Here is a 15,984-nt window from a genome sequence, read left to right as displayed (position 1 = left end):
ATTTAATGTATTGTCCATGCCTGCTTTGGTGCTAAAAATAGCAGAATTGAGTGTTGCAACAAAGATCTTGTGGCCCACAAAGCCTAGAATTTATCAGCCTAAAGTTTACCACCTAGAACTTTACGGAAAACGTTTATCAACTTCTCTGACCTAGGACCTCACTTCTCTGAGAGGTGCATGGACCAGCAGTATCAGCACCACTTGGATGCCTGGTAGAAATGCAGAATCTCAGGCCCACCCCAGACCTGTGGAACTCCACTCTGCACTGACCTAGAGAACTTGCTAAACATGGGAGATTTCTGGCCCCACCCCACCTACCACATCAGAAGCCCTAAGGATGGGGCCTCTATTTTAGGTTTCCCAAGTGAATCAGCTGTGCAGCCACTAGGGAAGCTGACAGATAATGATCATAAGGCATGTGGTCTCTGTGTGCAGAGGTCATTGTGGTGCCCAGAGGGATCTCCCTACATGATGACCACCAGCTCCTCCAGCTGCCAGGAGAGGTAACCACTGAAGGCCCACAGCTGAGTGCCTCTCTAGGACTTGCCCTCCATGGAAGGAGGTGACCCACCCAAGGTTACTTCTCCTTGCTGGGGGCAGCCTGCATCTGATACCTGGTTGACATAGAGTAAAAATGCCTCTCATTATAATATCTGAAGGGCCACCCCAGCTCCAGAACTCCCTGAGAGTCAGCTGAGTCTTTGTACAGCGGCATTTCCACTCCTCCCTCCACCCAGTCTGCCCCTCACAGTGGTGCTCCCCAAAGCTCTCCCCAGTAAAATTCCATCTCCAAGTCTATTTCCTGACAGCCCTGCAGAGTATGCAGTCTGACAGCAGAAATAAGTCATGGCCATAAATAAGAAAATTCAAAACAGAATAGAGGGGTGTGCCAGAACGGAACAGGTGACTGAGGCAGACTCACAGAGCTGTAGGCCTTTTGGGGGGTTTGGGGAGGCAAGAGGGCAGGGCACTCCGGGCAAAGGGCAGCACCTGAGGCAGGCTGAGTGGAAAGGACTTGCAGACAACTAGCTCAAGATGAGGGTGCAGAGAAATCCTTAAATGCCAGCCCAGACCTTTGCATTCAGGAGGTAAAGAAATCTGAAGGGCTCTGAGCAGGTGAATCACACGCTAATGGTCCCAGCTGTGCTTCGGGAATATTCACCTGGTCATGGTGTGAAAGGCATTGGAGTGGCTGTTTTGAACGTCTATGAGGGAGGCAATGAGGACTGGGCTAGTGATCAGCTAAGGGGCTGGCCCAGAGGGAAGACCGCAGGGCTTAGAACAAGACAGACCTGGTTCCAAACCCTGCTCAGCCACTTGCAACCTGCATGCACTTGGGCAAGTCACCTCACCTGGCTGACTTCTCTCACCTGTCAGATGGGGGGAGTGGACTTAGGTAGTAAATATGCAATGCCTGGGCATGCATCAATGGAAGCCATGCTCAGGAGGCAGTGGCTGGACTCACTGGTGTTTGCACACACGTCATGTATTACCCCAGCAAGCAAATCTGACTCTGGCTGCTATGAAGAGTGTCCTTGAAAAGTGATTCTTGGATGTAATAATTTAATGAGGCCTCAGTTTCGTGCTTAAACCTGAATCATTCCTCTTATGAAGGGTACGCAAGCTACAGCCACTGCTGTGCCCTGTTGTTATGACAACCAGCTTCCCAAACAGCCCTGCTATTCTCTACAAATCCTTTCAGATTCCTCACACCCTGAAGTCCACAATCCCTAGAGACAATAGGGTGATTTTTTTTGAACTTCCACAGGAAATACTGTCAACTCTTTATATTAGCCAACTGGCTGTCTGCTGCTTCCCCAACAGAGCACCCCCCACCAGCCTCAGCATCAGTATGAACCTCCACAAATGTTCCCACAAATTGGAAATCAGTGCCACAGAGTATCAGCTGGCACATCCATTTCTGGCTGGCATTAACTCTGCAGGAAAATGAAGCAGCAAAGAAAGGAATGCCCACCGCACATCTCACGTACACCACACAGAGTTTAACATCAAAAGACCATTCTAAAAGATTTAAATTCAGGGTATTTAAATACCAAAAAGTCCAGCTTCTTGATAGCATCCTTGAACAGTGTAGCTACCTACCTCCAGTTTTTTTCTTCAGTGCAAAAAATCAGCCGAGTGGAGAAGGACAAATACCGTATGATTTCACTTATTTGTAGAATAACAAAGCAAAACAGAATGAACAAAACAGCAGGAGACTCGGACACTAAGAAGGGACTGGGAGTTACCATGGGGGAGGGGCTGGAGTGGGTGGGTGGGGAGGTGAGGGGGATAAAGAGGCACAAAAATTCTCAATCATAATGTAAGTTAGTCATGGAGATAGTGCAGCATGGAGAATATAGCCAATGATTCTGTAAGATCTTCCTATGTTGACAGCAACCACACTAGTGGTGGTAACATTCAATAATATGGGTAACTGTTAAACCACTGTGTTGTATACTTGAATATAAGCTATATCAGTGATACTTCAAATAAAAAAAAAGGTGAGTAGAGTTCCCTTCATTCAACAAATACTCACTGAGTGCCTGCTCTGTCCCAGCAAGGTGCTAGTACTTGGGCTACCTTAGAGAATTAGATTGTCAGGCCCTTGACCTCATGGAGTGAAGTAGTAAAGAAACAAACAATAAATAAATAAGACAAAGCAGGCTGCAATATCAGGAAGGAAATAATCAGACAGTAATTGAGGAAGGTTGTTATCCCTGAGGAGGGGCCATCTGAATTAAGAGCTGAATAGTGAGGTGGAGTCAGCTGGGGAAAGGTGGGCGAGGGGCACATTCCAGCAAGGGCAGCAGGAAAGAGCTGGGGTGTTCAAAGAACAGAGAGGAAGTCAGCCGGGCTGCAACAGTCCGCGCAACAGAGAATGGACATGATAAACCAAACCGGAGGAGCAGCAGGCACCAGTTTATGCAGGTCACGAAAAGCGGTTGGGATTTGATTCTACGTATATAGAATGGTAAGCTGCCAGGCAGAATCAAACAAGAGAGTGACAGGACCTGGGAAGTGCTTTGAAAAGATCCCATGTTCCCTTGTGACGTGAAGAACGACACGGAGCCCCCAAGCTGATACGGGGCATACCAACCAGAACACTGTGCAGCCAACCTACATAACCGCACAGGCATTTGAGGCCCTGAGAGCTGGTCCCTACACACACACACTCACTCACACTCCACAGGCCCAGTTTCTACATCCATAAAGCAATCTGCAGTCCCAGAAAACAGCTGGGCAGAATATAAAACAGCTTGTTCTGCCTGAGCCGATTGTGGGGGTTGGAGGGGAGACTGAAAGGGGGAGAATAACACTGGAGTCACAATATGCATCTGTCATGGATGTTGTGTACCTGAACTCAACTACATTTGCTTTGTACTGAAAGGAAAAAAGGGAGAAAAATCCCTTCACTTACCCGTGGTCTTTCCCTGCTCTTCCTCCATTCAAACTAGACTTCGGCAGCCACTATCTCCAGATATTTTTTTAAACACAAAGAATAAAAAGGTTTTCTCTTGGCCTTTGAGCTCCTAAGCAATTCGAGGGATTTTTCCCAGACTTTAAATGAAAGGGTATCTCCCTGCGACCCTCCTTACCCAGAATGACTCAGGAGACACGGGACCACGCAAAAGATTTTATTATCTGAAGGCGAAAGTGGCTGCCCCAGACGGGGGGTGGGGGGGAGAGAGAGAGAGAGAGAGAGAGAGGGAGAGAGAGAGAGAGAGGGAGGAAGGGAGCAGCGGGAGAGACAGAGAGAGGGGAGGAGAGAGAGAGAGCGACAGAGAGACAGGAGGGAGAGAGAGAGAGAGAGAGAGAGCGCGGCAGGACAGAGAGACAGAGACAAAGAGAGCAGCGAGACAAACAGAGAAAGAGAGGGGGGAGCAGCAGCGTGGTGCCTTTTATTGTGGCGGATCCGCTCGGCCTATTGCTTTGGGGGAGGGTCGGGATGTTGAGAGATAAGGCGGGGGAAGCCCAGGCAAGTCCCAGGTGTAATTCTCACCGGCTTATGTGCTTGGGACCATGGGGCAAAAGGAGGATAAATTATATATTCTGACATTCCTCCCTTTTCTGTTTTATAAGTGGTAGAGGATTTGGGAAGGGGTGAAGGTTAGTCTTCGGTAACTGCTTCTTGCTGATTGGGGGCGATGAAGTTCATTTTTGTATTGATGAGGGGTGGTCCTCAGATGAGCCCTTGGTCTGCAGTGGCGATGGCATTTTCCAGGTTCAATAAAGATCATCGTCTTTGGAGAGGGGTTGGTAATCCTGTAATATAAGCTGGTTAAGGCTTGGTTAGAAATTTTTTGCATTTGGGCTGATTGCTATGTTTACATAGGGTGGCTGAATTATAGCATTGATGGGGACCTATGTGTAGGCAGCAAAGCGACCTGTAGGGCAAAGGGAATCCTTGATGGTGCAATCTTTTGGACAGTTTGAAAAAGAAAGAGCTGGCATTGGGAAAATAGGTCTGGTGAGAGAATAAGTGTTGAGACCAGGGTTAATAATCCTGAAGCATGATGCATGGCGGATGTAAGGGAGGTCTTAGGACTCCGTGCTGGCAGAAACTTCTTCAGTGATGAGTGGAAGTGGAGATGAGCAGCGCAAAATCGGAGAGTAAGAGGTCCCATCAGGGTGGAGTAGGAACCTGTGGGAGATTTGATGGGAGGGGAATAAACTGAGACAAATGGCTTACGGTGGGAGTTGTGTATCTAGTGGGGAAGACCCTGGAGTTTAACTGCAGTTGGCGTGGAAAGGATTACTGTGTATGGTCTTTGCTATTTGGGAGTTAGGGATGGTGTTGCTTGGTGTTTGGAATGGGTATGGTTTGGAGAAGTTTTTTCCTGTCTGAGGTAATGGCTTTGTAGCGCGGGGAGAGCTGAACTCCCAGGTATGTGACCTGAGCGGCAGACAGCTGAACTTTGGAGGGTGAAACTTGATAGCTGTGTTCTGAGAGAAAGTATAAAAGGAGAATAGTATCCTGTTGAGAGGTTTGTAGGGAGAGACTGCACGGGAGGAGATCATCTACATATTGAAGGGGGGTGGAGCTCGAGAGAGAGTAAGGGATTTGGGGTCTTGTGTTAGAGCCTGTCCAAAAAGGCTTTAGAGCCTGTCTCTAAAGGCTTGGAGAAGGACTTGTTAAGTGTTCTCTGAATATTAAAAATTAACATAAGGAATTTCCTGCCTTGATTTCTCTCTGGGACACCGGCGCCTTGGTCTGGGAGCATATCAAAAGGCTGCCTGCTCAGCTCCCAAGGTGGGCTGAGGTATTGTCTATTTGCTAAAGAATCCTGCCTTTTACTATGCCGTCTACAGCTGGGTCTGCAGTTAGTTGCTCGTCAGATCTGGAGGAGGAAAGACAGCACAGAGGCCTGGGCCTTTTAGTATGCTAAAGTGAATCTTACACACGATTACAAATGATTAGCATAATAAAACATGTGCTACTCTTCTTTATCTGGGGAACATTAACTGATCTCGCTGAAGAATGATTCTACAGCTTAATGTTCAACATAGTTTTAGTAGGGGGGTGTTCCTAGCATGTAGTTACATTGCTCTGACTGCAAATATCCTGCCTTGCTTTCTCCAGAGGCTCTCACCTTATTCTAAGCCTATGGTCCCTTGTCTCATTCTTCCCTCTAGAGACTCTAGCTGCTGCTAGGGAAAGGGGGCGACGACTGCTCTGGCTGCTTCATGCTGAGAGGGGGCGCAGTAAAGGGTGCAGCTAGATCTTCATCACTGCTCAGTTGAGAGAGCCTCGGAAGGTTGGCGCTTCTATTCTGGGTTTCATTTCTATTACTATTTGCAGTTTTGTGGCTTTTAGGCAAGATAGAAAAATTGTTATTAGGTTAAGTAGCAACATCTGGAGTTGGATTTTCCATTCTGGAAGAACTTGACGAGATTAAGAATGCATGGCTGAATATGAGAACTAGAAATATGAAGAGTCTAATTGAGAATCATAGCCAGGTATCATGGGGAAACTGGAATTCTGGATCGAGTTTACATCTCAATGACTAGTATTAGGATTTAGTATAGATAAGACTGCATTATTGAAACAATACTTTTCTCTTAAATCACCTTCATTTTTATTAGAAGTAACCAGGTTAAGAAAATAAGTAACACTTGGCTTGATTATTTGCATAAGTGCAGCAAGAAGAGCAATTGATTACATAGGCTCTTTTAAATGTGCTTTGCTGGAACTTTTTGTAAGGAATTTCAGATTGAACTTTTAAGGGCTTCTTGAGGCCAGAAAGCTAAGCTAGTCTTGCCATCAGGTTGTGTCTGCAGTACCTGTAGATTTGGGTAAATTCCTCTCTTCTTGAGATTCCCAAGACATTCCAGAGGTTCCTGCGCTTGCCAGGAAATGACCTTCCTTACTCACCTGGTCAGGCTGCTGGGAACTCTGTAGGCAAGGTACCAGGCCAGTTCTTCTAAGGGGTTTTGTTGGCTTTATAAAGTCAATCTTAGTTCCTTAAAGCTGTCTGTTCATATCTGAGTTTACACACGTGTCTCTCGGGTATGACATTCCAGTCAAAGTCTTGGTAATATAACCAGTGTTCTTAATTAGTCCTCTTACAAGGAAAGCAGATTCTTATTGAACTTGTGCAAATAAACATACTGCCATGAAATATAAAAATAGTCACTGAGAGTTTTTAAATTCTGGAGGGATCAGGTAGAGAGAAAGATAAAGTTTCAATTCTGCTTATAAAGGCAGTCATTTACTAAACTGTTGTCAGCTTAAGAGAAAAAGCTTAAAACACTTTATCAACATTTGAAACAAAAGCCACAAAATTATCTTCCTTAGTTTACTTAATCCTATGTAACTAATACCTGTTCTGCTGAAATCTAGTTTTTTACCAGTTTAGGAGTAATAAAACTGAGTATAGATGACAAAAGACTTACAAATGACAATAGTTAAAGATCTGATGAGAGCTTACTATAAGACAGTTGTCATAAGGAAATTCGGATATTTTTGTAACGCAAAACATTCAGTAACAAAGTTAAGCATCATTCTCTGTGATAGTGCCTTCCAGGTAATTAAGCAGGTAAATAAGCCAAATTAGCCAAATATTTTCTCCAATGAGAAAAAATTCCTCTGACATGTTCTAGGGGCCCTCTGGAAAATATCAGAGTGAGCTAGAGGTAAAAAGCACCTTTTTGAATTTGATTTTGGGAAGCTGTTAAAAGTTTTAAGGCACTTGCGTAAATAGTTACTCACATTAGACAAAGCTACACTTCACTTTAAGCATTTTTCTTCGAAAGATTTAACAGATACCATCAACTTAAATGACTTTAGGAAAACTTAGGCAGCTGATAACCATATGGACATGTCTATTCAGTTCAACTTAAATTAGCATTAATGCTTAATATCTTTTATTAGAATTTTCTGGAAGTTTTAGAATGCCCAATTTTTACAAGCGCTTGTCTTTAAATCAATTTTTATTAATACCATCCAGAGGTAGAAAAATATTTTTCATTTACACACTTAGACACAAACATACAGATTGAGATGTAATGATATAGTGAGAGGACAGAGCTCCTGGCATGAGCCAGGAGGGGACAAGAGAGCCTGTGGTGGTGCATTGCCTAGGAGTTTTACAGGCAGTTGAGGATATTTGGGAACGTGAAAAAAGCTTAGGGGTGTGGACTTTAAGGCAAGTAGTAGATGTTTAGGATTACAGGGGAGACAGAGAGAGAGCTTGGTTCAGAGGTAGGAGAAAGCCTGGATATATGGGATCTCTTTCCATTTGCCTGTACGCTCACAGAAGTTGTATAAGTCGCAGAGAATTTTAGGATATAAAGAGCCATTTGGGGGCCATTTAGACTGATTGTCCAAGGGATACTGTGGCCAGATCTCATTACAGTAGTGAACAGGTTTGAGGTCTGGAGTGAGGTGGAGGGTCTTTAGATTATTGAGAAAGCACCCCAGCAGTGAATCTGCAGGAACGGAGGGGCCAGATCCCATGGTGAGGACGAGACCATTCAGAAGTCGCTGAGGCGTTCCTGAGCGACTGAGAAGGTCACGGAGAAGACCAGACACAGTTAGGGGGTTGTCACCACCTTTAACTGTGGGGTCGAGGCAAAAATGCCGGGGAGGCTCGGTACCTGGTACCAGGAGTTTTCGAGTCGAGTAGAAACATAGATAAAGGGAGACTGGGCCTCAGCGGATGAGGATTCTCACCAAGGGGAGGCAGAGAAGGGTCGACCATGGGGATCAACTATGACTCTGAAAGTCGTGGTTGGGGGTGCCCCTGTCCCAGAGGAGCCCTTGGGTGTGCCGGACACTCAACGGTCACTTCCCAGGTTCCAAATGGACATTTAAGTCAACCATGAAGGGGAGACTCACCAAATCAAAGGCCGGTGTTGGGTGAGAAGATGAGTGACCGGGGAAATGGACGGTAAGCCCGTGGAGGAGGATCGGGCAGTGAGGGTTCCAAAAGCAGCTCAGGTTCCCGGAGGAAGAGCAAAGTCAATGGGAGAGCCTCATCCGAGTCACGGCACCAGTGAAAGGGTATCTCGCCGCGACCCTCCTTACCCAGAACGACTCAGGAGCCATGGGTCCACGCAGAAGAGTTTATTATCTGAAGGAGAAAGTGGCTGCCCCAGATGGGGGTGGGGAGAGAGAGAGAGCGAGAGCGAGCAGCGGGACAGAGACAGAGAGAGAGAGAGGGGAGCACAGAGAGAGAGAGAGCGGCAGAGACAGAGAGAGAGAGAGAGAGAGAGCGGCGGGACAGAGAGACAGAGACAAAGAGAGCAGCAAGACAGACAGAGAGAGAGAGAGAGTGGGGGCAGCAGCGTGGTGCCTTTTATTGTGGTGGATCCGCTAGGCCTGTTGCTTTGGGGGAGGGTCGGGATGCTTAGAGATAAGGCGGGGGAAGCCCAGTCAAGCCCCAGGCAAAATTCTCACCAGCTTATGTGCTTGGGACCATGGGGCAAAAGGAGGATAAATTATATATTCTTACATTAAATATAATCCCCACCCAGGATGAAACATGCCCTATATACACCTAGAAACGGGACCTAAAGGATGAAACCTAAATGCCAACAGAGGCATTCCTTCCCTGTGCTGCTCCATACTTTCTAAAATTTTTAAAGAAATAGCCATTGCATTTGAAACCAGAATAAAATATTATTCATCCCAAACAGTTTATTTAACAAGCTCATGAGGTGAGTAGATGCAGGTGATTTTCTGAGACCCTCCTACAGCCCTGCTCCAGGCACTGGGTCAGGGAGGGGCAGCTATAGTGCCCCAGGGCTGCTGATGTCCCCTTAGGAACTGCAGTCCTGAGCCTTGCAGATGCAGGCAGAAGGTTCCCTCTCCAAGTGACTCATTCTCAAAAGAACTAAGACAGATGGGGTGGAGGAAGGTATGAAATCCATGCTTGGGAGTTAAAGTAAAATGCAATCGAGGACACTGCCCTGGATTTAGAAACAAGGGACCTGAGTGCTGTTGGAGCCTCTTTCTCTTCCTAGCTGGGTGACCTTGCTCAATCTCTTCATCTTGCTGAACCCCAGTTTCCACATCTGGTAAATGGTGACAGCAACAGTTTAGGGGACTATTTTAGAGAGTTATGTAAACTAATGTCCCCCCCACCAAAAATGTTTTCATATGTAGTAGAGCTCAATAAATGCTACCTGAATTTAAATGACAATAGACCCAAATCTCAGAAGGTTTATTACCACGTGATTTTTGTAGAGATTTTTGCAAAACAACACTTATAACAGAGTCTTAGGTTTGGCAAAGGGGGTACAGAGATGGGGATGTTTTCTTACTATGCCACCAAGCAGGTAGACAACCAGAAAAGGACGAGCAGATGATCTTTTGAGCAAAGAAAACATCATCTCCAGGGGGTTCTTTTGTCCCCTCCTGGCCTGAGCCAGGAGCTCTGTCCTCTTGCTTTCTCTCTAAATAAAAGCCTCTGCCTTGCTCTCCTGAAAAAAAAAAAAAAAAAAAGCATCTCCCCGTACTACAGGAAGAAAGAAATGGGCACAGAGACATGTCAGGAGATTCACTCAATAGCCGGGGCCAGCACTAGGCACAGAGACACAATGGTGAGAAAAAGACCCCTTACCTCACTGAGTTTGTCACCTGGAATGGTTAGACATTAGTCAATAATTATTCAAAAATATAACCACAAAGGGTACCTGGTGTGTTGAAGGAGCTGGGGGCAGGGAGGAGGCTTACCCCTCAGGAAGCCCCAGGATAACCTTCCCTCGCTGCCCTGGCTGTGCCAGCCTGCAGAAACAGCCCTGCTGCCTCCGCTGGGCAACTGCAGGCAACTGCAGGCGTCTGTACGCACACGGGCCCCTCCCCTGATAAACCCAACTAGTCGGTCCCCTGCACACTTTCCTCATGCTATCCCCATATGGACCACACTGGCCTGAGGTGTGTCCACCCTTATGTCTCTCTCACCCATATAACTAACTTCTTGAGAATAAGGGACATCTCTTACTCGTCTTGGTACCAAACGTGTATCGAATGAACAAAAGAGCAAATAAATGTCTTTTATCTTTAGTCTGTCAACAGACCTAGAACATTGTCTTAATGGCACTATAAGAATGAATTGGGGTCAGCAAATTTAAACATCAAACCAAAAACAACAAGAACATTGTAAAAGGAATAAATACAAAAATCCCAGATTTGGGTTACAGAAATCAATAGTACCAATGCAGGATTCATGGGGCAAAAACTCATTCACTCAAACACATACTGAGCACCACTTATGTTCCTTCCAGTCAGTGTCCCAGGTGCTGGGCATATAGCAGTGAAAGCACAATGTCCCTGATGTCATAGAACTTGAATTTCACTAGAAAGATCTAAAGGTTTTAACTAATCACAAGCTTAATGTGAGTCATCAAGGTAATATGACAGTAAGAGCAGCAAGAAAACAAACCAATCTCAACCTGACTTCACTGCACCAGGAGAGGCTCCGTGCCTGTGTTGCCCTGTGCTGCTCAGCTGACATCAGCAGCTTGGAGCTCACCACGGGTCTCCTATATCAAGAGGGACTCTGACAAACCATGTTTGGAGGAAGATGGTCAGACCTCAGACCCTGGATTGAGGGGCGACAGTTGGGGGAGATGCACCTGCTGGCTTCAGATACTGAAAGAGCTGTCTGTGCAAGCCTGGATTCCAAGGGCCCGGAGATCACCAGGTAGAACTATGAGGCAGCAGGAAGAGTTTCTTGCAAGGGGAATTGCTCCACAAGGTATCAGGAGGCCTCCTTCCCTAGGAAAGACCTGTCCCATCCCCAGGGATGCTGAAGAAAACTGCAGAGACTGGACTAGAATATCTAGAGATCAGGCTAGACTTTGAGTCCCATCAATTGTAACATCAAGAAGTTTAGTTGTTCCCCATGAAGCAGGGAGGCAGGATCCAGGAGTGTGGGCTTTGGATTGGGACAGAGCTGGACTCCAGTCCTGAACTGGGAAGAGGCACTTGCACATTCTGAGCCTCGTCCCTTCACTTGTTAAAGGAAGATGGTGAGACGGATTAAGTGAGATGATTTATATAAAGTGCTGCTGAGGACAGCACCTGGCGCTTGGTAAGTGATCAAAAAAGGTTAACTTATGGTAATATTAAGTGCTCTTCATTTTACTTGGCACATTTCATTTAGGTAAATCATTTTGCTGTGAGTCTTTGATTCCACAGTCTTACATCTTGCGTTTACTAAGTCAATTTAAAGCACTGAAGTAGAAGGCATTTATTATGGCAATTTAAAACTATGAAGTAGAAGCACTTTAGAAAATTTGAAATGTTTTATTCCCTAGAAAAATTGGGGGAAAAAACTAACAGTGCAAAAGGGACTATTTAGGGATGTAATTAAATTGAGGTGAAGCTGTAAGTTATTAGTGTATGGAATGGCTGAGCTGGCTGGGGCACGGCAGCCTCAGAGACCCCCTGTCTCCTTGGGAGATCCCTGTCAAACAACAGGAGTAAAAATCAATCCAGCAAACTGATTTTATGCAGACTAAATCATGTCAGACCAATTTAATTTCCTCCTGTGATTGAGAGACAGGTTTCAGTGACACAGGGAAGCAATGGGTATCAGATACTGTGGCTTCCGCTAAGTCTTTAATTACAGCCTACAACAGTACCTGAATCTAAAAACTTAATTGAATTCTGCTGGCTAGTGAAGAGAATCTCCAAAAACAGAACCTAAGGTTCAGGATCACTTCCTGGGAGAGGAGGAGGCAAGAAACTCTTCCCTCTGCGGGGCTGGCAGAAGAGCATACCCACCACCCCAGCCCACCCGCAACCTTCCTACAATAAAATGCAAAATTCATCCAACAAATATTTTTGAACACCTGTCATGTTACATGTCCTCCATCTGGATTGAACTACAGGAAGTTGAAATGAGATTTATGAGCAGATGCTTAAATGGGGCTTTTCAGTAGACATGGGTGTGGAGCTGGTAACAGGTTGCGTGGCTGCTCCAGAAGAAATGGAATCTTTGAGCTGGGCAGGGTGCTTCAATGTAAAACTGGGGGGACTTGTTAAAGAAGCTATGAGATCAGAAAGGCAAGTGGGAAAACTTCAATAGCGAGGCCTCCAAGGAAGAGAAAAGGAAAAGGGAAACTAGGAAGAGCTGATAAGAATGAAGGGTCAGTTTAGACACAGGGCCTATTCATTCAGAAAACCTTCATAAAATCCCACCCAGCGGTCACACACATTTTCCACAGTGGGCTAGCAAGGAAGAGATGAAGATGATTTAGTCCACCCCCTGCCCGTATAGCTCCTGAGGATGGCATGGCCAGATACTGAAAAGTGGCTTCAATTTGACACTAAAGGAGAACGACCAGGGGCCTACAAAGAAAGAACTAGTGAAGACCGAGAAAACTGCAGGTAAATATGAGCTGTGAAGTGGTTGAGCAAATGTCCAGATCAGGGCAATTTACTGAGTCCCACCTGCCCTGCGTAGGTGACCTCCAGAGACCCTCTCCAGGTCTAGATGCTACTAATGAAGCCATTTTTGTGACTGTACGATCTAGACTTTCCTGAATTCAGCCTTTCCTTTTGTCCTCCATCAGGAAAGAATTGATGAAAAGAGGAAAAGATGGCATTCTGACTTCCTACCCCAACTCAATCACTGTGGGCCATTAGCTGCCCCCAAAGCTAGGGACTGAATTCACAGGGGGAGCTCTGGCAGGGGTGGTGAGGCAGGGAGGGCATGGAGGGAGAAAAGGATAAAGAGTCCTGGCTCATCTCCCTAGGCAGTGGAAACACAGGGGACTTGCAGCTTCTTTGGATGACCCCTTCCAACTAAAGATATTAGGGGTTCCAGTCTGAAAAACCCACAGGAATCCAGTCACTTTTTAAAGGCTCTAAGGAATACCAATCGCTCCATGGGAAGAAGCCATGATTCCATCTTGATCTGCAGCCTCTACACTGAGGCTGATGGAAATTTCTAGGCAATTGAAATGATCCTTCCCATCTAAGAGTCTTGCCAATTTTAAGATGCCCCTGAGACTGGAGCTGAGCCTCTTCTATGAACAAGCCGGTCTTCAGGACCACCTGCCTGGCAGGGCTGTCCCATGTTTGGCAAGGAACAGCAAATGAGCATGCTTGAATCCCAGGCCCCACCTGTTACAGGAACCAGATCTCAGGATGCATGACGGAATATGACCCAGAATGACACAGTGATAAATGAATAAACATTGGTAATGGATACATATGTACCAATTTAGCCATCCCATAACTCTCACACCCATGCATAAGTACATACACACACACACATGCACACAAATATACTCCCAGTCACCAAGGCTACCATTCCCTGAAGCTGTCCTTTGTTCCTTTTCACACTATATTTTTTTAACCCTGTTTTCTTGGAGTGCAGCTCTGGCCTTTGACTCTCTGCTGAGAAATACCACACCTCCTTGGGAAATGCTGGTAGATCTAACATTTTCCAGGTCCTATTTGAAGGCTTATGTCTTATCATTCTGACACTGAATTGGGCCAACACATTATTTGGAAACTTGCTGAAAGCATCAGCAACACAGAATAACCATTTGATCACCTCTGTGAGTCTGAAAAATTGCAGACAAATACAGTGTTATGCCTTGCACAGTTTTCCCTGACAGTTCTCTCTTTGAAAAAGGGGAATCACAAAGTCTATGAGAAAAAAGAGACAACTTTGGTCCTAAAAGATGGAAACACTGAAAGTGACAGCTCTTATTTAGGGGGCATGGATTTAGGATTACTGATCTTTTAAGAGTAGTTCACATTCTTTTCCCCTTATAATACACATTATAATTCAAATTTGCCTCATTTTCTATTTTTTATTTCATTATTCAAAAATGACAACATAAAGGGGTCAGGAAACAGTTAAAACATTTTCATCCAAATATTGATCTGGCTTTGACAACATCCATACAGTAAGCAGTGAAGTTTTTTTCCTTTTACACCAACACCTTTATGATTAAAGGCCAGTCTGTGGCAACAGTTAATCTATTTCCATCTCTACGATTATTAGTGTCTGCTTTACAAAATAAAATCCTGATTTGTGAGCAGACCAGAAAGTTCTCTGCATATGCTCCTATTAGATTTCTGCCAGAGGGGAAACCGTAAGAGTATTTAATTGATAGTCATAGCCCACTTTCATGCCCTGCCTCATATAAGCATAGAGGCCCGCTGGGGTAGGGAGGGAAGTCCTAACTATGAAAACACAAATGGAAAAGTAAGCTGAAGTGCAGAACTAGTGATGGGGTGAGAGCGTTCATTTTGCCCTAGACTAGGATTTTGGTTTTCAAAGCCCGCGAGGAAACTCCTTCCCAGCAGGGAGAAAGGGAGAATGGCGAGGAAGACTTCACCGGGGTCAGGCGCAGCGTCTCTAAATCAAGGGGGAGAGGGGCCAGATGGCCGGTGGATGGAGAGGTGGGCACACAGGCGGCTGGAGCAGGAAACGGACAAGGGTCGGACGCGAACCCACACGGACCAGGGGCGGGGCGGGCGGAGGGAGAGGTGTGCGCGCCAGGTGCGCGGTCGCCCCACCCCATCAGTCCAGCCCTGAGCCCGCCCTGCAGCAGGCAAGCGAGTGCTGGGCTCCCCGCGCTTCGGGGGCCAGCCCAGCCTTCCGCAGGGGTCGCTCGTGGCGCCCGCTCCCGGGGCCTGGGTCCGTCAGTCTCCGGGTCTACCGCCCTCCCTCCCCGTCCCACCGAATTCTCTGGAGCACTAGCTGCCCTGGCGCCCGCTCCCGCCCCGCTTCTCTTCTGCGCCCCCAGCCTCCCAGCGCCTGGACTCTGCAGGAGCCGGCGCACTCACCCGCGTGCAGGCCGCCCGCCTCGGCGCCGCTGTCCGCGGCGGCGGCGCTGGGCGGCGAGTCCGAGTCTGTGTACGTGAGCCAGGTGGACTCGGTCTCGCGGGTCCAGCTCTCGTAGTAGCGGGGCTCGATGGCATCGGCCCGGCTCCCGCCGCAGCCCATCCTCCCGCGCAGCGTGCGCGCCCGGCGGTCGCTGGGCAGGCGGCTCAGCCTCGGCGGCGCAGCCCAGCCCCGCGAGGCGCGGGCGGCATCGCGTCCCCGCGCCCTCCCGCGTCCCAGCGAGCGGCTGAGCTCCCGCCGCGCCCTCTGCCCGCGCGCCCCTCCTCTCCCGCTCCGAGGCCCTCCCCTGCCCCACCTCCTCCTCCCACGGCCCTGAGCCCTCCCACTCCTCCCTGCGCTCCCCCGCACCCTCCCTCGGTGGGCCCGAGGCGGCCGGGGGGCAGCTGGAGCGGCGGCCTGGTAATGGGAGGCGGGTGGGGGTCCTCGAGGGGCTTGGGAAGAGACCCCAAGCTTTCTGGTCACTTGTTTCAAAAGCAATGGAGCCGCGGACAGCCCGGAAAACTGGGGACTAAGAATTGCTACTAAGAATTAAGGGGCAGTCAGAGCCCCTGCCTGGTCTTAGCTGGTTTGGGGAGTAGGGCTATGATTTCTGAGTGAATTGCCCTAGACTCTGTCACTAACACCTTCCCAGTTCTGCGACTTCGAACTTTGCTCTCAAGAGCAAGAG

At 47.4% G+C, this 15,984-nt stretch overlaps 1 protein-coding gene across 16 annotated transcripts in view; it reads right to left on the bottom strand.

Moving 5' to 3' along the window:
• Window positions 1-15,578, bottom strand: part of BAALC (BAALC binder of MAP3K1 and KLF4) — an 83,313-nt gene extending 67,735 nt beyond the window's left edge. For 15 of the 16 annotated variants that reach the window (XR_012128346.1, XR_012128348.1, XR_012128350.1 and 12 more), the window contains exon 1: window positions 15,260-15,578. Coding sequence is in view for 8 of the 16 variants with exons in the window: in XM_036995870.2 (XP_036851765.1) it covers window positions 15,260-15,419 (160 nt within the window). In the remaining 8 variants the exon portion in view is untranslated. Of the gene's footprint in view, window positions 1-3,687; window positions 4,267-15,259 lie in introns of those variants that run through there. The other variant, XM_036995873.2, reaches the window with a different exon arrangement.
• Between the last annotated feature and the right edge of the window lie 406 nt (window positions 15,579-15,984).

This window comes from Manis javanica, chromosome 2, assembly GCF_040802235.1.
Source record: "Manis javanica isolate MJ-LG chromosome 2, MJ_LKY, whole genome shotgun sequence".
Taxonomy (NCBI): domain Eukaryota; kingdom Metazoa; phylum Chordata; class Mammalia; order Pholidota; family Manidae; genus Manis; species Manis javanica.
The sequence above is the reverse complement of the archived record's forward strand: the minus strand, read 5'-3'. Positions and strand labels throughout refer to the sequence as shown.